Source organism: Cinclus cinclus, chromosome 1 (assembly GCF_963662255.1).
Source record: "Cinclus cinclus chromosome 1, bCinCin1.1, whole genome shotgun sequence".
Taxonomy (NCBI): domain Eukaryota; kingdom Metazoa; phylum Chordata; class Aves; order Passeriformes; family Cinclidae; genus Cinclus; species Cinclus cinclus.
The window spans coordinates 95,140,635-95,165,807 of record NC_085046.1 but is presented as its reverse complement, the minus strand read 5'-3'; the positions used below and the strand labels follow the sequence as shown (position 1 = coordinate 95,165,807).

Below are 25,173 nucleotides of genomic sequence, written 5' to 3'. Positions count from 1 at the left end.
TTTCTTCTGTTCTGGAGCCTGGAGAATACTGTCTGTCAAAGATGGCAATTTTATGAGGTACTTCTAAGATACTGTGATTCACAGCCAAGGCTCACATATCAGAACACCACTTTTCTAGACAGGTGAAGCTCTTTGGACTTCTTTACTTTGTCCTATTTGTTTCTTCAGACTTCTGTGTCTATCCAAAAGCTGACACTTACTCTGTCAAAACATCCTCACCTTTCTCTAGTACAGTCCAAAAATGCTCACAAGTAAGCAACATTTACAGCTCTTTGGTGCTTTTATGCTTTTTAACACTGAAAATTGGCAGACATTTCATTACTTTCTTTAATAGTTTATTCTTAAATTGCATTTCTTAACAGCTATTTTTTTTTGAAGATGATGAGGTCCATTATATTTCTATACCTGAATGAGAATAGATTCATGGTAACTTAAAAGTGGGGTTTTTGACAGTGTTACGTTTGACATGCCGTCATGGCAGAGTTTCTACATACATGATTCCAAACATGTACTTGTCTTGCACCTTCATCTCAGAAAACTATTATACACAAGGGCTTTTAATAGTTTAACATAGGTAAATAATATTTTCTAATTGTTCAAACATAATTTATTCACCTTGTTCCATATATACATATGCTGGAGTTTTTAAAAATTCATAATCTTTTTTGCATTATCTGTATGTTAGCAAGCTTCAGAGCTTCTTCAGAGGAGACCATCTGAAGCTTGCAAAAGTGTCTCTGGCTGTTAAGTTATTCAGTCTTTAAATTTTATTTTTCTCTAACATTTCAAGAATCGCCACTCAAATAGTTCCTATTAAATGTTAGTGTACTACTTAAAGCTTCTACAACTGATTAAGAAGCTTCCAAAAATTAGTGTATGTTAGTCAGCCAGTGCCAACAGCTTAAACTGTTATTCTTGCAGGTCTCACCTAAGAGCACCAATTTCCACTTCACATGGGAGAGCAGAAAATGTTTCTGTTTAGTCAGATCAGTTTAAACAGACTCACTCACAGGTCTGCAATTTGCTTCACCAATTTCCTCCTGTCTAGGAAATGCATGAGAAACAGCAGAGTCTCTCTCCAGACTACACTCACTATGAAGGCAGGCACCTGGAACCAAGAGAGTTGTCCCTCCTTTTGGTCAGGAGCATGCCAGGTAGCAGTAAACATACAAGTTTAGGATGTTAGTAAACATACAAATGTCTTGGTCACACTGGGTCACACTGCACCATTCCCAGCCTCATTCCTCACCACCCTAGCCTTGTCCATTGCCAAGCTGCTGGCCAGCTTGCACTTGGGCTGGCCCCACTGCCTGGGAAAATCCAGCAGCCACTACACCCCAGCCACCATGGGCAGGCCCTGGTCCCCTCCTGTGTGCTGTGTATCCCCTCCCTTTCTACTGCTCCCCAATGGCTCCACTTGAAACATGCACCACCAGTCACTGGCAGCTCAAGGTTAAGGATGCTGCCATGATGTGTCAAAACTAGATACTCATTAATTGACACTTTGGGTTTCCTCAGTCTCTTGTATTAAGTCCTATCCTATATCCTATCCTATAACCTCTGTCCAATATCCTGTTCAGGTTGGGCAAGTGAATTAAACATCACTTTGCCTAACTACCTTATAACTTAATTTTATTTCTCGTGGTGCAAATAAAGAGGCTACTCCCACTACTTGTTCAGTCTAAATGCACTTATTGCTTATCCCTCCAGAATAGATTATTTCCACTGGACAACCTTCAAGTTAATTCCTTTTTTGATGCCGGTTTTTGAGATGCCCACAGTGTCTGATAAATATTTTTTTTACAACACTGTTTACTGTTTTTTTCCCAACATAAGAATAACATATTTGTAAATATTTAATGCTCTTACTATCAAACTCTGCTGTGTTATTTTTTCTACAGAGCCTCTCAAAGAACAGTGATGACACAAAGGTGCCTTTGCTGGGAAAGTTATCCACAAAGAGAGCTACCTGAGCATGAACATGGTTCTGTCTTCCTGGGAGGCTTTGTCAAACTATGTTGACCCATCCAGCATAGAAAAATGTTTGTTGATATTATCTTCCAATACTTCACCCTTAACAAAAAGTAAGAAAACTATACTTCCATTCATTTTCTTATATTCTATTCCTAAATGCAAAATCTTTGCTTATCCGCTGCTTGCAGCCAATAACGCCTCTGAAATTTTTCAAATCACTGTGCAATAAGGTTACACACTTCCTTCTTTATGCTTCATTCTACACTGAAGAATTTTCAGACGAAGAAGTTCCTCCAGAACTTTACTTTTCTGGGTAGGTTGGTACTTTCAGTCACCAGCTCTCTTCTTAATTTTCCATTCTTGTTCTGAATACTAATTGCAGTCACTTTCTACACAAAGTGCAGAACCTCCAGTATTATTCTACTCAAAATTCACAGCTATCTTACTCAGCAGGAGCTGACTTTGAATGATTACAGCACAGACTTTTCAACATGTCACTTTCACATATAAGGCTCTAGGTCTGCTTGTAAGTTGTGTTCAGACTGCCTTCTGCAGCCTGCTGTGCTTAGAGAGTGCTTGAGTTTTGCATGCATTTCAGACTTATTTTTCTCTGTGTGTGACTCTGTGTGTGTGTGTGTGTGATATAAGGTAATCAGTGATGACACTATTTTAAGTGTTCACAACACATTTTCTGCTCTCTGTCCTGTTCCAGATCACTGAAGATAAAAGAATTAGACCCAGACTGTCAGTTTGAAGCTCAGGCTTAGAGAACTCAAGTGCACACTTCCTGGCTGATCTCATTGCTCATATATTGAACACAGACTTGGCTGGAATCTGGAATTGGAAGCCAAGGGAAGGACTTGCATCTTGCTCCTGCAGACAGTTTGGATGAGCTTACGCCAAATGAAATTGCAAGCAACTCACATTCTGGCACAGTTTAATTAAGAAACTAAAGATGAAAAAGTCCAACAAAAATTTTCTCTGAAAAACTCTTGTGTTTTAGGCATAATTCCCAGTAACAAACTGTGCAGCCCAGAGTAGAGGAACATGTGGGTTTAAAGATGTCTGCTGAGTTCTTTCTGTTCTTTGCAGAAGAGCTTGTTTTCATAGGTGCAAGCTGACATAAATTAAAATTATGTCACTAAATAATTGTACTGAATGTGTCATTAATTCAAGGTTAGGTAGGGACAAAGGAAGCTGACCGTAAAAAATGGACAGTAGATTCAAGTTCAATTGAACCAGACCTATAAACAATCTTATCATAAACCTTACTTCTTATAAATTTCTAAAAAATTTATCCACTTGTTTCTCCTTCCTTAATATTTTTCAACTTGTCCCAGTATGTATGATAAAATCATAACTGTATGTGTGTGCATCTATACATGGTTATACTTATCTATGTGTACATAAATATATCTGTTTGAAAACCACAATAAGTTCAAATGCTAAACTGAACTAACTCAATTTACCCCTCAAAGATGGATCTTGGCTTGAAAATTCGTGGGGTTTTTTTGTTTGGTTTTTTTTGTTGTTTCTTTTTTTGTTTTGTTGGTTTGGTTTTTTTTGTTTGTTTGTTTGTTTGTTTTTTTTCCTAGCTTGCTGTGAAACCTTTCAATTCTACATTAGGAAATACTGATTTATATGCTTTTATATTGCTCAATCTCTCCACCCAGATAATTTTGTAAGGTGGGAACAGCCGGATCCATCAAGAGATGACCCAGTCAACCCTCTGCCTAAAGGTAGGATTACTAATGTTTCTCTCATTTTTCACAGGTTGTTATCTAACTTGCACTTTCTGACCACTGACAATGCCAGCTGAACCACCTTTTTCAAACAAACATTCATAATGCTGTCCCTGATGTTTGAATTTTCTTCCTTCATACATAACCTGAAACTTTCTTTCAAAATGTGGGGCCCTAAGTTATCCTACAGACATGAGCATCAGAGTATTCTTTCTTCCTTGTAAAAGCCTTTTATTGTATTGCATTACACTCCTTAAAAAAATCTTCCAGATGACATTAAATAGCATTTAGTATTACTTCATTTTTCTAAAACTTTCTCGTTGATCTCCCTTCTCGGTGCCCTTCAGCTAGGGTACGCTGCTTGGAATGCTACAGAACTAAATGCAGATATGGAAGTTTATCAGGAATTAATGAACTTTAAATTTTAGCCCTCTACTAACAGTAGTAGTGTAGTATTCTTCTGATGCACAATTTATTTCCCACTACATAAATACCTAGTTTGGAGTTTTATACCAGAACTGAAGTATAGATAAATACTACCTGTAGGTAAAATTGGGATTTTTAGCGGGCCTTTGAATCATACAGAACTTTAGAGTCAGACCAAGTAAGAACATCACAATGACATTATATGATCAACCATAAACTTGAATTTAGACTATAGTGAAATGTTATTGGCTTAGTTAACTGTCCTGATTCTAATTACAATTCTGTGCTTGTCTGCTTTCTTTCTACTAATACCTAAATACATGACAAAATTCTTTAAATTTGAAGGGACCTGTAAAGGTGATCTGGTCCAACTTCCAAGCCATAAGCAAGGATGTTTTCGACTAAACCCAGCTGCTCAGAGCCCCATCCAACCTGGCCTTTAATGCTTCCAAAGATGGTCATAAACCAACTCTCTGAGCAACATGATCTATTGTTTTACAACCCTCACTGTAAAAATGTCATCCTCATACCTAGTCTTAATCTACCCTCTTCTAGCTTAAAACACCTTGTCTTGCTGCTACTGATAAACTATTTGACCCCCTAAGTACTGGAAGGTTGCCATAAGATCTTCCCATAGTCTTCTCTCCTGTGGACAGGACTACCTTTCATCTTTTAGCCTTTCCCCACTGGAGAGATTCTCCATTCCTTTCACTATTTTTGTGGCCCTTCTCTGGACCTGCTCCAACAGTCTCATGTCTTTTCTGTGCTGAGGACCCCAGAGCTAGTGCAGTGTTCCAGGTGGAGTCTCACCAATGCAGAGCAGAGGGACAGAATCTCCTCCATTGCCCTGCTGGCCACACTGCCTTTAATGCTGCCTGGGACACAATTGGCTTTCTGGGCTGGATGTGTACATTTCTGGGGCATGTCCAGCCTGTGATCCACCAATATCCCCAAAACATCACCAGGGCTGCCCTCCATCTGTTCTTCCTGAAGATATCTGTTCTTCCTGTCTATAGCACATGGAATAATCATTCATCAGTCCAACCATTTCATATCACTACCTCATGAAGCAAAATAGGAAGCTAATCTACTCAACTGAAACCTCTATCAATATTAATTTTATCCAAAAGTAAAAAAAAAAAAAAGTTATAAGACTAAAGTATTTTCTATAAATAATTTGTCTGTAGTCTTTACGAGCCAACACTTTTCCTAAACTTTCCTAATAGAAAAATGCTGATACTAATGACTTTTCCTCTTCTGAAAACCTTTCCTGAAGAGAACTCTTCAAGATTCATCAATGTGTTATTCTGATGATGAAACAATTACATATTCAGTACTGTCTCCTCACTGAGGTTATACAAAAAATACCCTTATCTATTTAAAGACAGCAGTGAGTAGCGCATATGTAAATTCTACTTTCTAAAACCTTTCCTGTCCAATTAAAGACAGCTAGAAAAAGTATACTGTGGAGTGTCTTTTACAGAGTGAACAAAAGTAGGTGGGAGGCATAGAGCTGTTCCCATTGCAAAGAGGGGAGAAGTGGTAGTATAGCCAGCAACAATTAATGCATGTGATAACTGATACGTTATGGATAAGAGAGAAAATCAAGGGGAATCCAAGAAAATTATTTTTAATTCATTGCAGCCCTCTTATGTTACTTACAAATCTCTGGCTTGCTGACTGTGGAGGAAAAGAAATGAGAACACACTTTTTGTCTGTCTATAAACCAAAGGAACTAAAGGTTTCATATGGAGGAACATTAATTTTCTTTGGGTCTATTTTCACAGTTCCCAGATGAGAAACAATGATGACCTCAGGGAGCCAGTAGCAGTCCCTTAGTAGTCTCTATGTTAGGTATTTTAAATATACTGAAAATTAAAATTATAAGATTACTTCCCACTTTAAAGCACACATTGATTCTTTAAAAATATAAGCAAAATTAAAGATGAATTTAAGAAAATTACTTATGGCACAAAAAGCACATTAGTACTGCCCAAATCATTATTCATGGAGAAAGGTGGTTATTTTGATTGAGATGACAAATTAGCCTTCCACAGCAGAAGGAGAAAAATAGTTTACAGTTCAAGCTGCAAAGTTATTAAACGATATCTGACTGTACTAAGAAATGCACAATATATTAGAAAAGTCAATTTCTTAAATTAAATGGCAAATCAGCAAGTGGATGAAGGACTGACCTTGGATCGGGGTGGTGCTCGGATGTACCATTTACAGTCTACTGCTTCAGTTTCAGAAGCTTTTCCTTCTTTAACAATTTGTACAGATTCCACAATTCCTTCAGGTCCTCCCATCTCAAACTCACAAACTGAATAACAAAACACCAGAAAAAATGAAACCTGAACAGCAAACAAAAATGCTTTCTACAGCAGAGTATAAAGGCCTCCAAGTTAGAAAGAAACCCAAAAGCAACATACCAACCTGGCAATGGCTTCAAAACACCAAGGTCCTTAAAATCTGGATCTTAAAAGTAGAGAAAAGTAAAATTAGTTTTTCATTAGATGTTATGTCAATATACTCAAATTTTATAATGCACTTTAGTTATATAATTATACATATACTTCTTGGAAATGGGAAGTGTTTCAAAACTATGGCAACACAATAATTATTAATGCAGAAATTATTGATACCATCATATCAAGTTTCTTTTCTGTTATGAAATCCTGCTTTTCTCTGTCTCTCTCTTTCAGAAGGGTACAAAAATATTTCTGCATACATTAGCAAGTGAGAACATCACATAGCTAACTACATGGCATTTTAATACATCTGTGTAGTGAAAGAGGATATATTTACAGATCCATTCAGAATCTTTTTGCCTATTTTGCATTTTAAAGAATAACACTCAACAAGAGAAATCTGAACTTAATTCTGTGTTTATGAATACTCTGCCAACCCTACTGACCAAGAGTAGACACTTTCTTTGTGAGAAGTATCCATTTGAAATTACTGGAAAAAAATACCATAAGAATTACCATTAGTACTCATTGTGTTAACAAGGTAGTAAGTCTGACTTGTGTGCTATTTTCCATCAGATAAACATGATTGTATTTACTGTCTGAGAGGGCTTGTAGCATGCTTTTATAGTCAGGTGTAATACAGAGAAGAAATGAGTTTGGTCTTAGACCTGTGCTTCAATAGACAATCATCCATATCCAAATCACAATTTCAAAAAATTTGGCTCAGGTTGAAGATACTGCCCAAAACCAGAATTTTGGGAGGATAAAGCATTTCAAGAAATTATTTCTTAGAACTGATTGATTTTGTCTGGGAAATTTTTATCACTTACACTGCTTTTCTGCCTAAAATGAATGCTGTGCACTGTTTTTCTCATTTACGTATGAAACTGATCTTGTTTCAGAACTGGGTCAGTAAAAAAGAGTAACTTTGGAAGTAGATGTACCAGATGAAAAAAAAAAAAAAAATCAACTCACAACCAAGCCACAAAAACTGCTGTTTCCCCCTAGCCTTCATCAAATAAGACCAGTAAGAATCACAACCAGATAATATAACAAAATAGTCTAGTGCTGTATAAGCAAGATCAGTCATTTTATTCTAAACAGTCAAAATGTGTTGGCTTAAAAAACTGGAGTTGTAAAATCCCTTTTTAAGCTGTCCCTCTATAACCAGGCTGCTGTTGTTCTTCCCAAATTTCTTTTACAGTTGAACAACATAAACCATGAGTAAATGCTCATGAACCTACAGGACTGCAAATATTGCTGAGTAGGCAATTAATATTAATTGTTAAACATTTTATAGATCAGTAGAAAGATATGATTACCAACAACATTAAATGTAATCAAATATTTCAGCTAATTTACTCGGGATGCTGATATTTAGCTCTGAAAGTGAGATACTTAAAGGAAATCTACTTTTACTTATGGTTCAAATTACCATCCCAATGGTATCTCATGTAACCAATGCATTTATATTACTAAGTTTGCAAGGATTACTCTGATTTACTGAAAACCCTCCACCACTTTAGTAACGCACACAGAAGGAAAGAAAGCAAAAACCGTCCTGCCAGAGTTTTCCCCACATGAGTTTTCTTATTAAGCAGTGTTCGTAGCAAGAATCCAGGCTGAAGTACAATCTAGACCGTACAATTTGACCCAAAAAGCATCTCTGAAAGCATGTTCTCATTTAACAGTACAGTAACATTGGTAACAACACATAAAGAAATGCAAAATCCGTTGATATTAAAACTATGGCAGATCTGCTCAGTTTTAAGAAAAATAGTTTTTGCAAGTTCTCAACATTTCAAAAGTGAAAGGCAAACAAAAGCTTCTAAACATGAGGTGATAACTCTTCATTAAATATTGCTATTATACCAATACTACTATAATAAAAACAAAATCTGTAAATAAGATATTATCAGAGATGCTTAAAATTCAACCATGTTTGAGCATATTTAACCAATAAATATTTGCTTTTTAAATAGTCTCCCATTAAATAGATTAGATTTTAGCAGCTCTTTGTATGTAATTCAATGAAAATGTTATTCTCAGTCTGGCTGGGTCAGAACATTAATGTTACATAAACACTGACTGGCTAGATCTTTCAATAGACAGATGAAAATCATATTCCTGTGAGGAAAACATGCAAGACTGGAAAAATTTTCTGTGCAAAATAAGACAGATCACCCATAAGGAGAGAGAAAAGTCAGAGGCAAAAAGGAATAAATATGGAGTTGCTAGAGGCAATCTAACAAAGGGTCATGAATTTTTTTTAAGGGACATGTGAGTGAAGGCCGATAAAATTTGGATTGGTCACTCTGGGGAAGGGAAGGGAAGGGAAGGGAAGGGAAGGGAAGGGAAGGGAAGGGAAGGGAAGGGAAGGGAAGGGAAGGGAAGGGAAGGGAAGGGAAGGGAAGGGAAGGGAAGGGAAGGGAAGGGAAGGGAAGGGAAGGGAAGGGAAGGGAAGGGAAGGGAAGGGAAGGGAAGGGAAGGGAAGGGAAGGGAAGGGAAGGGAAGGGAAGGGAAGGGAAGGGAAGGGAAGGGAAGGGTCAGAGGTGATCCCACCAATGTGTACAAAAACCCAGTGAAGGGGTGCAAAGAGAATAGAACCGCTCTCTTTCCAGTGTTACCCAGTGACAGAATAAGAAGCAATGAGTGCAAGGTGAATCACAGGAGCTTCCATCTGAATGTCAGGAAACACTTCTCCAGTATGAGGTGACTCAGGACTAGCAAGGTAGCCAAGAGGTTGAGGAGTCTCTATCCTTGGAGATATTCAATAGCTGCCTAGACATGATCCTAGGCAAGCTTTAGGTGACCCTGCTTGAAAAGCGGGTTGGACAAGACGACCTCCAGAGGTACCTTCTGAGACCAGCCATTTTCTGATCCTCTGATTTTGTAACAACTAAACAATAGAATAGGATAATAGTGAAATAACCAATCAAAAAAATTAGACCTATTATCTGAAGCAGCAGCAGAAGTTAGACAAATCTCTCTCACAATGTGTACTTGGTTTTATGAAATTTGCTCTGAATCGCAGGAACATATACATCCAGCCTGGAGAAATATGAAATACTTAGGTCTGGTTTCAAAAAGTTCCACTAGGTCTTCATGGGAGACTCTAAAGATTTTGGGTGCTAGCTTTGGAATCTATATTTTCCATGGAAACCATGCATTTCTTTATTTTTCATTTCACTGTTCCCATGTAAGATGTCCGGCTCTTCTAAGCAGCTGGCAAACATGGAATTTAAATAGAAAAACAGGAGGCAAATTAATGATTGTCTTCAAAAAGTATATAAATGACCTTGTTTGCAAGTACACTGCATCATCTTATGGGACTGCCCAGCTGAGGTATATCCTCACAGAAAAACATTTACCCACCCATGCATGCACGTGTGCATGTAACACCTCACTCCATGTCACTTACACACAAGTTGAAACTGTTTAAAATTATGTTACTTGGATAATTTCTGTAAGACATAGGGAAAATACATAAAGTTCAAATTAATTACTAGCAACATGATATTCTGCTGGCAAGTACTATTGTAAATCAATTTTAAAAGATCACATTTTGAATTTAAAAATCCACACTTACATAGACTGTTCAATTTTTCTTCATAGAGAGATGGCACAGGGCTTTTAAAAATAATGTAATACAGAAAAATTAGAGCATTTTCACACTTCTAAAGGCAAAATTTGTAAGTAAAGTTCTTACATTTTATTCTTCTTTCCTTAGATTTTCATATAAAATTCATCTGGGCACTTTCTTACCCAGTGAACTTCAAACCTCCTGCTTCCACTGATAAAATATAATAGATATCTCATTCTGGTAGTCAAAAGATATAAGTAAAAATTTTAATATCTCTTTTAAAAAATGGAAGATTGTGTTTATGTGTTCCTGATCATATCTAGACTACAGTATACTTAATTACACTTTTAAATTTTAATATCTGAAGTGCAATACATACAGTAAAGAACACGAACAATTGCTGTACAGTAAAAAGTCAAGAAGAAGGAACTGTGTAATACAAAATTCTGGTGAATAACTTTTGGGGTATTTTTGTCTCTTTTCTATGAATGAGATATGGAGGAATTATTTGAACTATTTGCAAAAATCATACACTACAAAGGGTTGATGTTTAAAACCTAAGGGTTTTTTTTGCTTTTTATGCATACAAAAACCTGCTTTTTAAGGGATGCATACAGAACATAGTCACAATAGGTTGAAGGCATATTTCCAGATCAAAAGTAAGGAAACTGTCCACTTATATTCACTGATCAGACATTGATGAGACAGCTGTAGATAAACTTTTTCACTTCTCTGTCTTTGACTAGAAACAGGTATTCAACTCTTATTCACCAATATTTAAGAAATTTTAAAGTATGCCCATGCTTCCCTGTCAAAAACTTATTAGAGGCCTGATTTTGCATGTAAATACTCAAAGAAAAGTGAAGAGAATTGCATTATGCAGCAAACCACCAGTTATTTATCTGTAAGTTTACTAAGTCAGGTTCTTTTACAATGATTTCTGGGAACTTAAACCAGCCGTGCCCTCTAGAGAGGTGAGGTATAGTTCTCTATAAAAGCAGAGCTTGCACAACTCAGTATGGAAAAACATGATTATTCTAAGGTATTTATACTATAGTATTTGATGAGAGAGTAGAAGTATTGGAATAAGATGGCCAAAAGATTTTAAAACATAAAAATTGTCTCAAAGTATCGCTAATATAAAAAAGAAATTAAAAATAAAAAAAAATAACTAAAATAAAAAAAAATGTTTCTGCACATAAATATTTTTTGTGTGGTGTTCAAAGGGAACTTAGCTATTCTGCTGGGCAGAGTAAAGAAAAAGTAGTAAGAAGAAAAGCAATATGAAGTTAAATAGCTATGCAAAACCCCACACATTATTTCTTATTAGCCTAAAATGAAGTTTGTTCTGATGCCTTTTTTCATATTAGTAGTCTTATTGAAACTTCCATATACACGTCTATATTTCTATTAATGATATCGAAACCTTTTCAAAGAAAGCCTATAGTTTAGTAGACACTGTGGAAAGGTCTGTAATAATTATGGTTGCCAATATTACGTGCTGTATTTGCTCTTTATTTTCCATGCTTTCTTTTAAAAACAATATTGTGGGAAATTGCAGCTCTTTTGAAGACTACATATTTATAACCTAAAATAATGCTTCTCAAATTTTGTTCACTTTTAACATAAGCATGAAAGAAATCAAAGCTAATAAGTGCAAATATAGCAGTTAACATGGCTCCTGCTGTTTCACCTTGAAGATCTACCTGCAATTAAATCAGCAAAAAGTCATATGAAGACAAATATTGTTGAAATAACACAATTACCTGAAAGTTTGATTTCTACAATATCTTCTTTATTTTTTAGGTTTTTTTTCTTTTGTCACTTTACTACTCTCAGCTCATACTTGCAAAGCATTTTTATAATGTAATTAATATATATAGTGATTTGCAAACTAATTGTCTTGCTATGGCAACCTCAGTAAAATGAGATATACTGCAAGTGATAGCAATAGTTGGACATTTGTATGCCAAAATTATGTGCTTCTTTGTTTCCATTCCATTGTTCATTGCCATCTATTTGGAAATACAAAAGACAATGACAGGGGAAAAAAAAAAAGAAGAAGGGAAAAAAGAAAAATAAAATCCATGTCTTTGCATAACTTCTTGCTAAGATTGGTCTACTGAGAACTGAACAGACAAGAAGCACCTGAATGAATTCCACTGGAACAAAGCATATGATAACAGATGCAGTTGAATTTCTGTTTTCATGCTGACAATGGCAGGCTTTGAGATTTTAGCCTGTTTACGTCTGTTGTCTATTCTGCAAACCTTTTAAAGCAGGGTCTTTCTCCCACATAAATTTTGTTGTGGATGGGAGCCATACCAGAAATCAAAAGGTTGCATGAGATTCTCAGTCTCATCTTCAAAGGGTGTTCCAACACTTTGATATATGCTCCTAAATCCCAGAAGTGAGACGTGCTTTTTGGAAGTGACCTAGTGACAAAGGAGAGCAAGAATGGGCAACAATATCACACTCAGGCTGATTAATGGCAAGAGGAAGTCCTGGAGCCTTGCTATGTGTGGGATTATTTGACAGATCATTTTTATAATGTTAAATATTTACACTAGCAGCTGAGTCCTCCAATTAGGCATTATGCAGCACACTGTGTGTGGAAATGCAGGGAAAAAACGATCCTATGATGAATATTTCAAGGGCTGCATATACCTTTATCTGCCAGTTGCCTGAAAATATTGAAACAAGACTGAACGAGCTCAGGAGTCCACTTTATCTGAGTAATGCAGCCTTGCTGTGACAGTGCAGCTGACTTGACCGCCAGGACTGACTATCAGTCAAGGGCAGCACCTTGTCTGTGTCTCCCCAAGATAATATCCTGGAGGCTTCCTGTAATTGACTAATGGTCTCTGAATTGGGCCAGGAAGAGAGATGTGCAACACTATGGTGCTTTTCCTGAATAATGTTGAATTCTAAGTATTCCTAGTCATGCAGTTTCAGCAGAACACTGCTAAAGGCTCAGGATTTGTCTCGTCATTTTTTTTTTATAGATGAGACCTAGCCCAGTCTAAGGAAATAACACTTTTAAGTTCATGTCAGAATACTAAGGAGAAAAAATGAGCCCAAAATTTAGCCACAACTGAATACCAGGCATTATTTCTGCAGACTGAACTTATTTACACATGGTTATTTCTTGCTACCACTGAGGGCAGAATCTGCACATCCTTTTCAGGATATTTATACTGTACCAGTTCACTGAGTGGATTTCTCAGGATAGAAGGATTTTATAAGAATAACTTTGTGATTTAAAATAACCTTTGTTGTTTTTCCATAGGAGAAATGGTTTCTCCTAGTTCTACCTCATTTTAGAACATTCAACAGAATAATGCATTCATTGTAGTGTTCTTTACAATAGCTACATCTTTTAGAGCTATTATAGTCAACAGAATATACTACTTGTACTGCTTCAAGTAACACTGTATAACTTGTAGTTCACTGCACATTGTGGTACATTTCCAATTAAAAAAGAAATACAACACAGCGTTTACACCTAGTAATATTCTTCTGCTGTAGCTGTCCATGCCAGTGATGACATCTTTTAGAAGATAACTTCATCTCACATGAGAAACTCAAATATCTCCTCTAGTTTCCACATGTGAATAGCTCACTTTCCACTTTAACAAGCAAATTCTTCCACTGTCTCCAAATATTTTTCTCTTACCGACTAGCAAAGCACCAGCTGGTCTTTTGCTAAAGCAAAGAATTGTGTCAGAGAGCACCAGAGGGAATTGAATTGTGTTTGTAAAAACAACTGCTTGCTTAATCGTCTGGCCATATATCAGAAGGAGATGAAACAGACAAAATACTACAGAAAATAAGATTCTTAGACTAGAAACAAGTGAAATAGCCACAGACTGAAAAAAACCTCCAATCGTTACTTTACTGTGCAACTGCTAGATTTTTAGAAAGTAGTTGGAGAAATTATATTGCAGTACTCTCCTGTAACAAAGTCATTGTATGATTCAAAAAGTCAATGTCACAGGACATTTTTAAAATATATTCTGTATCCAGGGTAGAAATCTTTAGGATCAAAGGGAAAAAATCTAGGTTTTCATCCCCACTGGAATCTGAGTGTTCACTTTCTAAAGGAAAAAATTAGAAAACAACCCATGGCATATATCAAAGGAAAAGTGAAATTCATTTTGTGAAACCAATTGTCACCTCCAATTGTAATTATCTTTGCTCACCACAGACACTTCCAGTGAATAAGAAGGGGAATTATAAAAGCCACACAGTTCAGTGAGTTGCTGAGGAAGTCACATTTACACCAAGTCCTAAAAACAATTGTGGTAAAAGTAAGTCTTCTGACCTGTAATTTTAGAATTCATAGCAGTATAAATTTCAATGACACCGGATCTTTCCTTCTTCTGCTACTTTTAGGAAGTATTCTGGCTAAAAACTGTCCTTTCAGGGAGCACTGAGATGTTAACTTCAGCAGTTTCCCCAAATATACAGAATGAGAAGATGTGATTTTAAGAACTTCAGCTGCAGGGTATACTGGGGAGTGTGTTTGGAGACATTCTAACACTTTTGTTTCTTCATCTTTATAACTGCAAGGGGCAGCAGATCCCTCTGAGGAAAATTTTCAGAAAGAACGTAGCTCTTTGCTAAACTGTGAATTCCCTACATAAATTACCCTCAAACATGAATTTTACATTTTATTATACAAGGTAACATTCAGATATTTAAGATATAAATAATACATTGGAAGTAAGCAATAATCATTCCGTCTTTTCCAGTAGTATAAAATTCATCTTCCCCTGAGATTATGGGAGGAAAATTTTTAGACAATTTTTGGTTAATCTAGGCTTTACAGCCATGTTTTTTTTTTCCTTACAGTTAATTTACTTCCTGTTGGTTATGACTTCATGAGAGTGATATTCCCTTTGGTTCAAATAGATATTTTTTCTCCAATTTCATACAATTAAAAGTTCCAGAGAAAGTTCAAACCACACTTAATTCCATATATTGACCTGAAGTAGATATAAACTGTCAGAAACAAGATGGATTTCATCTGGGAGTTCTATTATTTTGATGAGAAAAGTCCTACTGTATGCTTTACTGTGTAAACCAAGCATAACTTGTACTAGCTCTAGCCCCAAACATTTCCACTAAAATTAATGGATAAAGATTGCTTCGCATAAACACTAACATATGCTTTACTGCATGCCTGCATTTAAAAAAAAAAAAAAAAACCTACTTGCAAATAAATTCTAAACCAGGGGATATTGTATTCAATATTTTTTATTTTTTCTTTTGACAACATTTTTCTGATAGATCCTCAGTCCTCTCTAAGTAGCATTTATGTCACATGTTGTGTTTACAAAATGACTTCAGACTGGTTTGTCATGAACATTACAAAGAAGTGAGTCTGTGGGTGAGTGGAGATTTGGAACCCAGAATTTGAGTAGAGTTACATTCATGTCTCTGAAACTCTTCTGCCTCTGACTTTTCCTTACTCCAGAAGCTCCAGATTCTTCTATCCCTAAACAGTACTATTAAGCATACATTAGTAATTTTTTGATTCTATTATCATAACTTTAGATTTTATGTTTAAAAATTATATCTTACTTGGAATTTAACTGGCTTACATTTTTTCCTCCTCTGTTCAATATCTACCAGTCTGAAGCAGTAATTTTCTTTTCACTGGATTTACTCATAATTTTAATATTGATTCTAAAAGAAGCAGGTTTAGACCTACAATTTGAGCTGAATTTAGCAATTGATTGAGAGCTACACTAACTGGCTGGCTCAGCTTAATACAGAGAAAAAATACTGATCTTCTGCATCACATTAATGAAAAAGACATTGTGATTCATTGAATCACAATTTAGAAAGGCAGTGTTCATAAGTCCTTATGTCTACTTTATACAATACCCAATATTGCTATGTAAGTGCCTGAAGAGACAGGAAAAGAACAGCAAAGTGGGTACTGATTAGAGATTGTCTAGTTCTACCATTGATGTGGTAATATTTAGAAAGAATGAGGTCTCAGAAGAGTTTTGACTTGCAGCAAAAGCAGGTCAAAACATGATGGCCAGTCACAGCTCTCAGGATTGTTAAGTAGGGGTCAGCTGCTTTCCCAACAAGTAGACAGTAATTAAGTTTCATTTGACCAGATCAAGTTTTTGACTGCCAAACAGCAGGATTTTTCCTAGCTTGATTTTAAAAAGTCATTTAAAGTTCTAGAGATAAAAGGAAAAAGCCAGTCAAATATAAATGAAACCTTTCATTTAAAAGTACTTGATAAGTCATTGATCTGTATTTATATTGAAATATCACTGATATGAAATATTCTAGAATACAAATAACTATATTATTGCTAAAAATTATTTGTGTGGAGGATGCACATAAAATTACAGATTCGAACTACTAAATTTGATTTTTAAAATCATAGGCCAGTATATAATTTGTTTAAAAAAAATATAAAATTATTTTGTAGAATTTCACAGTGGAATTCATAGTTAATAGAAGTTAATAACCACTTAATAACCAAGTCTAAACCACATATAGAAATCAACATTTAGGAATAAAATATTTTTAGGAAATATTTGCTGCATTCACTTTTAATAATAATTTTCACATTGACTTGAGAAATGAGCTACTGGAGAAGAAAGAAAAGGGAAAAAATCCCAAAAGAAAACAAGAGGAGTATAACACAATCTTTTGTTAACCCACATACTGCAACCAGCAGATTTGATCACATTGTCTCTTGAGCTTCAACTATCAGATAACATCTGGCAAATGATGTATATAAGTCCTGTTACACAACATCTTCTGGCTTCTCAGTGTCATCTAGGGGACTGATATGTGACTAGGATAACACATTTCACACTCACTGCCTGCTTCTGTCATGCTAGTACAACATTTTAACAATGGATGTGTCACAAAAAACAGTTTCTCTTATTCTAAATTCTCAAAAACATATTTCTCAATTCTCTTTTTATCATCTTATTCATTACTCAAGCAAACTTTCTTAACAGAAATTGCTGGATATTACACAGATTTTGACATCCAATATTCAAATAAACTTTTTGCATCTCTAATTTGTAATGACCTCTGGAGCAATATTTTTGAAGTATTTAAAAATCAAAATTATTGGCTTACTTATTTTCACAATTTTATGATGAATTTATCCCTTTCAATGTCATTCTCAACTGTTTACTAAATCTCATCACCCTACCTATAAAAAATAAAGACTGATTGGAAGTACCTTTTACGATGTGTATTCCAAAACATCTTTTTTTCTCACTGAAGTTAAAACCTCCTCTACAAACCTCTTTGAGGAAACTGCAATATCAGGTACTCATCTCCCTAGTGAACTGCAGACTATGCTGTGACCATGTAAGCAATGTGCATTTGAAATTATCCAGAAGATTTTTCAGAGAAAGAATAGTATTATTTTAATTATATAATAATATAATTTTCTCTTTCAAAAAACTATTTGTAAGTATTGCTCCATTTTTATTTTTAAAAAGACCCTTTGTTAATGAATGCATAAACAGAAGTTGTAGTGGGAATGTGGTAAAAATACACTGAAAATTCATTTCACATTTCAAATTTTAAATCCAAGGAGTGAAACCAGTACTCACTGCAAATTATTGCAGAACTTGTATCACCTCATTTTACAACCTGTAAATCTGACTGACCAAGTGAGTTGAACCAAAAAAGCTTATCTGAATTAATTATGTTCCAAGTAGAAGATGATTGAAGAAAATAATTTAATTTCAGATAATTCCATGGTAGTTTTTTTAGGGATGGGGGTATCTAGAAGAAGAATAGCACAGGAAGACAGAAATATCATTAATAATGGTTTTCTAACTCCAAAAAAACCCTCAGCTCACTGTAACAGAATATTTAAAAAAAATAAAACACACAAACAAACAAAAAAAGACCATACCAAAAACAAAAACAAAACAAAACAAGAAAGAAAAAGGAAAATCAAGGGGAGAGTAAGTTGAACCTATTTAAAGCTATATTTGTTTGATACTGATCAAATGGGCAAACACTTAATTGATATAGATCTAACACACGATTTGTGTGAAGGTAGAAAACTAATTTTAATTCATTAAAGGAGTTGAAGAAACAGTAGTTTTTTCTCTCAAAATCTAATAGATGTTTAATTTTTACTTAGTTCCGTAGATAGAAAGGTAGAGGACAGTTTTTAAACATACTTACTTTTAAGTAAGTACCCAAGCCTAGAGATTGCCTGGATTTAGGCACATGCTTAGATGTAGGCTTCCTGAAATTCTTTGCTAAATTGAGACTAGATTTAGTGGCTTGTCAGTGCAGCATTTGAGTATAGTAAGCTTAAGCAACTGTTCTTTGGAATTATCCTTGGGCATATCAGAAAGTAATTTCAGAGATTTTTGATGGATTACAGTGTTAAATTATAGCAGCTTTTATTCTTACTTGGCCTGAGGGCCTTTATGAAATGAACAGGTATTGAGAGAAAAAGATAAGGATACTTAGCTTTTGGATTTGTCACAGTGAAGAAACAGGTGAAAAATTAAAATATGTACACATTGAACATAAATCGAACAAAAAAATTACTTGTTGGTTTTCCCAAACAAAATATTAGGAATATCTCTATCTAATGTAAATTAATAGGAAAAAACCCCCTTGTTTAATCTACTCAGAATTCACAAATATTAAACAACAATGAGCAGATGACTCTTTCATGAACCCAATTATATTGACATTTTAATCTTTTTAAAATAGGATTTTAAAAATTTAACTTCTAACTACCTCAATTTGTCATGATCATTTTTAGGACAACACACCTTGCTGTATAGATGTCATCAGTCAATCTTTTGAGAGGAGGTTTTTTTGTATCTCTTCAGTGTATGTATAATATAAAAGTACATAAGGTAAAAGAAAGTTTTTAGAAGCTTAAGATAGGCAATAATTACACTGTGAGAGAAAGTGAAAGAAAAGGAAAAAAGCAAATCAGACTGAGTCAGTGTGTTCATAATCTTGATTGTCAGTCTTGATTATCCAGGAGTTCTGTGTCTAGCAATAGATACATTGGCCACAGATTTAGCAACAGACATGACACCTACTTCTCACAGAAATCATTGTATAATTTGTTTATCACATGAAAAAGACTTTACATGATAGTATTTCCCTACCCCATGACAACAGTATGATATTGAAGATTGCAGGCTCTTCGATATCTTAGCACATAATAGGAGAAAAAGAGATGGATCAAAGGCATAGACGCTCTAATGGACAAGCTAACTTTATTTACAAAGTATTGAAAACAAAACTTGTGTCAGAGTTGCACGAAGCATGATCTTATTTTTAGACCTGACCATCAAAGAAGCCCAAACGTGATATCTGAAGTGAAAGTATTACATAGTCTGCATTACTCAACACGACAGTAAACAAATCAAGATAGGTCTCAGCCATCAATATGGCAAAAGATATATTAAGATGACAACAAACACCGACTAGAGCTACAAATAGCAAATAATATTCAATAACATTCACCTCAGTACTAGTAAGAAAAATATAATCTCTGGATTCTCCTCTTTACAAAAATATGAGTACTGTCATTAGAAAATGAACCAATGTTAAACAATAGATGAGTGTACATAACAAATGGTGAGAGAGGATTTGCTTCTTATCTGACACATTTCATCATTTACAAAACATTGCATACTGCAATATTGCCATAACAATATTCAGTTCTAGAAACAAAAACATTATTCAGTTTTACAAAGACTTAAGTTTGCCAAGCTACTAATTATTGGGCAAGAGCCCTGTTTATTATATACAGGAAACTGAGTGACTTCTGACAACAGTCTGTGCATATTTCTTACAGGAGAATTAGCTAGAACTATAAAAAGTAAAAAAATCTGTAAAGGAAAGGCAAATATCTCAGTAAAGACCATTATTTATTGCTGTTTGAATTGAGAAATGTTTCATTAAATAAATTAGACAATAACAAAACCAATCTACAATTACAGTTACTTGAACCACCGCAAAAAGATGACTGAAAAGTAAATAGATAAGTATGTGTTCTACCTAACATATACTGACACCTAAAGAATCAAACCCATTGCAGCTGAATGGTTACAGTAAAAACCAGTTTTTCTGCCTAACAGATGGGGCACACTCAGACTGATTAGGCAAAAGCACTGGGCCGATTGCTAAGATTTTTTGGCTACACCAGTAATACTTCATAAACCTGTAGATACAGTGCATAAGGATGAAAATTGAACAGCTTAAGAAAAGCATTAATGAAGAAAAATAATTGCTTCAGCGTCAGCAGAATCTCTCCAGATATCTACTTTTCCAAGGCCCTTAAGAGAAACTATTACAGACAACAACAGCGTTGTCAGGATAAGACCACAACACCACCACCTAGGAGCGCATCCCAATATGAGCTATTAGAAAATCTGACAGATGAGAAAATGAGATGGGCTGGAAAACCTTTGAAGAGTAAACAAAAACTCCTTATTCATTACATTTGAGACAAGAAGCTTCCAATTTTTCCTGTGAAGAAGTAAGTGCTATAATGTTTGAATGAGAACTACCGAGTAACATATCAACAGGTTTTGGAGGTGCTGTTCCAAACGTGGGTAGTGAAAATTCTCATTGTAAACAAGTTGTTTTTAAACACTGGTAGAAGACAGCTACCCAGGCTTTCTGTTCAGCACAAATTCCATATTATCCTCCCTGATCTGCCATTTCCAAGTACCTCACAAACATTACAGAGAAATCAAGAATTAATAAGGGAAACAAATTTCCAGGGCCCGCTGGTTATTTCCTCATTTTGTAAGGGTTTAAAGCAAGGGGGTAAGCACTTTATATTAGACCTAAGGTTAAGCTAACTCAGCATAGTATTTACATAAAGTCAAAAGTTTATCCTTAGGGAAAAGAGGATAAGAAAAAGACCATATTTAAGGAAAATCCCCTACTTCTTCTAAGATTTAGATCTAATTTTTTTGTAACAAGTAATAATATAAACTATTAGTACAATGACAACAGTATTGTAAAAATGCAGCTTAATCTAAAAATCTTGGTTTTCTAGCACTTATTTTTAATGTACATTTAGGCTTCCTAAAGATCCCTCACAGGTGCTCCAGAAACACTAAATTGTTGTCAGAGAAATGAGACTCCTCTGAAAAAAAATATTTCTTATTGTAACATCATAATCAACATTACTGCTCAGGTCACCTACAAATGAAGAAAGGTGTTTCCTGTGGAGGTGGAATAGAATTATTTGTACCTATGCTGCTAGTAAACCTTCTCTAGAAGTCCATGCCCAGCTTATTATGGAATTAATATAATTATGGAAAAGACTTGTGTAGAGAACAGGGTGTACTGATGGCAGGGGAAGCAGTAACCATCCTTAGTTAAGTTGTCATTTTTCTCTACTCCATCCAGTTCTAGAAATAATTAAAACTCTTATATTTCTCTTGCTCTTTTTTTTGCATCAAAGTTCAAGTAGGGACTTAAGTGTTCAACTTCCTTCTGTTGGTAACATGATACTCCCAGCACGCAGGGATTTCTAAACTAAGAAGTTCTGTATTTGCATTTTGGGTATTGTTGAAACAAACATGTAACTATGGGATGACAAGACCTAATATAGGATCGGAGAACCCCACTGGACCTTTTCGACACTCATTTGCTCCACATAAGGAATTATTTTTCACTTTAAATTTAATATAAACCAGTGATCATGATTTTTAATGTAATGCAATATCCTACATGAAATTCCTTCCCTTTCCCAAGACCAGATGCCCAAATGCCTTGTAAACAGCAATGAAGTGAATTTTATGAAGTGCGCGTGTATTAACACAATAAAGTTCATAACTCTAGGATGCTGCTTATGGCAATTTGAAGTGCTGGGGGTTATATCTCAATAAATAAAACAGATTCACACTTTCTGGGGTTTTTTGACATCATGTGGCTCTGCCTCAAAAATTTAAGTGAAGTTACAATGAGTAATTGCTCGTAATTCCAAACCAAATCTGATCCCAAAGGAAAAACACCATATTGTTCAAAGTTTAATGGCTCTGGTATTGTTTGTTGGTTCTCAAAAAACTTGACTGGGTTTCAAGTTGCCAAAAAGTAGTTGTCATTGCTGATACTAAATTAGAAGTAATCACATGGATATTCAGCTATCCCAGATGTCTGGGAAATATCCCTTGTTTAAATACATTCAAGGCAGAACATGCACATTAGATGGCTTATCTAAGTTTTTTAGAATTGTGAATAAATTCAGTCAATTCACATTGAATGTTTAGTGAGTTCTAAAATATGTGAATTCCCCAAGAAGGAAGAATTTGGTTTGTTGGTTTTTTTTGTTTTTTTTCCTTGAGATAGATGACCTATTACTTTTTTTACTCTGACATTCACTGTAATGGGAATGCAAAAGTACTGTTACTCCGGTTAGAAACTATTTAATATTTTACTTTTTGGGACCAGAGAGTATAAATATTTTTTTTTCTTTTTCCATTATCAGGCAGTTGAATAGAAAACATTACTGACTGACGTTTATATTAATGAGGCTAAATAAAAACACAGATGGCTTCTACTAAGTGAAGGAACTGAAAGTAATGATGTGCTATCTTAAGCCACTGTCCTGCAAAATCAGGGACCAGGATAAACAGAAATCTGATTATTCTAGCTGAGCAAGAAAGCTCAGATAAACACAGCCTCTCTCTGCCTGAATCCTTGTCTGTACTAAAAAAAAGGACTTTTTTTAAAGGAGAGTTGTCAATAATTTGAAGTAGCTATTGAATTTTTCTACACAAAACAACAATTCAGCACCACTTTGGAAGACTGTCTTGAGACAAAAGTTTTAAAGAAAAATGAGCATAACTGATTGAGTCAAAGGACCCAGAGCTGTGAAATGAAATTTCAGGTGTAGGCCTTTCAATGGCCAAAGAATTACAAAACAAGAGCAAGGATTAATTATCCTTTGACTTGTGTCATGGGTTTTAACTTAGCCAATCAAAACTGTATTCAAAATGAGCCAGAGGAACCCGAAAATATTGTAGCCTGATATGTATTTCTCTCATGCATCAGATTTCCTTAAAAAGAAACAACACAACCAAAATGTTTGTGTAAATTTATGAAGAGTCAATAGATTCAGATAGTTCCATTTTGAAATGAACAGAGTTAATCAGAATTTTTTAATTAAAAAAAAATCTAAATAATGTATAAAAAGTAAAGAAGTTTTCATTTGTTCATAAACTCTCATATATGCAAAATGGTTGAAAATTTACATCAACATACATCTGGTTATTACTGATATTAGCTATAATATTCTTAATGATAATAAAAATCAATACTTTTTCCCTTAGCTCAGAGTTTTGACATTGAAAATAGTCTATTATATCATACATACACTTCATTCATCCATGTGTCACTTAACACTATAATTTAGAAATGACAAAAACGAAAGCCTAAATTGTCCTCTTACTAGGGAACTTTTCAGTAGAACTTTCAGTAGTTTTACCAGTTTCTGGGTGCGTTCATGTTGGTTACGTGTGTAGCTCTGATTTTGTTGTTAATGTTTTTACTCCTGCAAGATCTCACCCTTTAGAGTATTGAAAAGATATCTGAAAAAAGGTTTATTTAAAAGGAAAAGAATGCACGGCGAAAGAGTTACATTTGTTTCTGAAACCACAGTCTCTACTGGATTTTTTTCTTGGTGGATGGATTTCCAACCATTTCAATATCAAGGAGTCAAAGAAATTATTGAACTGAAAAGTTGTAGTAATTGCAAATTATTAGTGTATCCCTTAGGATTTTTCTATATAATTCCTTTTTATGGGACTTAGTCCAAACTAGATTTAAAATGCCTTAGGTGCAGGACTCTTTCCATGTGCACAGACTAACAGATCTTCATCGCAGCATTTTTCATGATGCCCTAATTAATCATTTTTCAACTTCATCCAGTTATCTGTTTTTATACATCCTGGAGACATAGTAAATAATTTCTTTCCCTGTTCCTCCATGTACTATTCACATAACAATAAACAGTTTCAGCTTCAATTTAGTCAAATTTACTTTTTTTTTTTCTTTTAAATTTTGGCACACACCCACACATTTAACACCTCATCTCTTTATCCTCCACTGAGATCTCAAATGAAAAGGAGGCAGATGAGAGACATATCAGGGGGAAGTGGAGACCCTCAAAGATTGCTGACACTCAAGAAATAGCTGGGTTGCACTTGTCTCTGGATGAAGAAAGCCTCCTCAGCAAGCTGCAGTTAGGAAGAGTTTCCTGCCGTTGACAAGTGAAATGAGTGGCAACAAAAACTGCATCTCTCCTGAGCATTCAGCTGCTTGAGACAGCAATAGTTTCCAAATGAGTCTTTGCTTTGGATCATTTTCTTCAAGTTCTTTAAAGAGAGGTTAGCCATACATTTTCTTCTGATTTCTTCATTGTTCATAATTTAATTTTTTAAGTTGTCACTACCTAAGCTGGTTCTAGGTGATAATTTCTGTACTGGAGTCCACTCTATGCTACCCTATTATACTCCGGAGTGGAGTCCTCTCTGCGCTACTCTCTTCTACATCCTCAAAAGCCACCATCCTGTTTTATGAGTTGGCAGGAGCCCCTCCCAGTGCACATATGTGAACAACAGATCTCAAAATGTCATGCCTTATCCATGCATAATAAAAGACTGTCCAAGTAATAATATGGAACGTGAAGTGCTTCCTCTTCATGGCGATCAAGGAGGCAGCAGTTCTGTTTTGCACTTGTCAGATTAATCACATTGTCATTTTGGCCAATATTCCTAGAGATTTCCTACTTCTTGTAGGTCTTCTATTGAAATTTATTGGGGGAAAAAAAAAAGCAACAAGGAAGAAAAAATATATAGCTATTCCATCTGAAGTCTAGAATAATTTATGCTGCCATACCAATTTACCAGCATTGATCTTTGTCTAGAAGTTCTCTGTACATCAGTAAAAAAGGAATGAGTATAAAACATGATCT

General features: G+C 35.0%; 1 protein-coding gene across 1 annotated transcript in view; it reads right to left on the bottom strand.

Annotated features, from left to right (window-relative positions):
* The window catches only part of NETO1 (neuropilin and tolloid like 1), a 61,184-nt gene that overhangs the window by 20,750 nt on the left and 15,261 nt on the right, over window positions 1-25,173 (bottom strand). The window contains exons 5-6 of the mRNA XM_062500747.1: window positions 6,579-6,620; window positions 6,338-6,465 (exon numbers count right to left, since the gene is read on the bottom strand). Coding sequence (XP_062356731.1) covers window positions 6,338-6,465; window positions 6,579-6,620 — 170 coding nt within the window. The remainder of the gene's footprint in view (window positions 1-6,337; window positions 6,466-6,578; window positions 6,621-25,173) is intronic.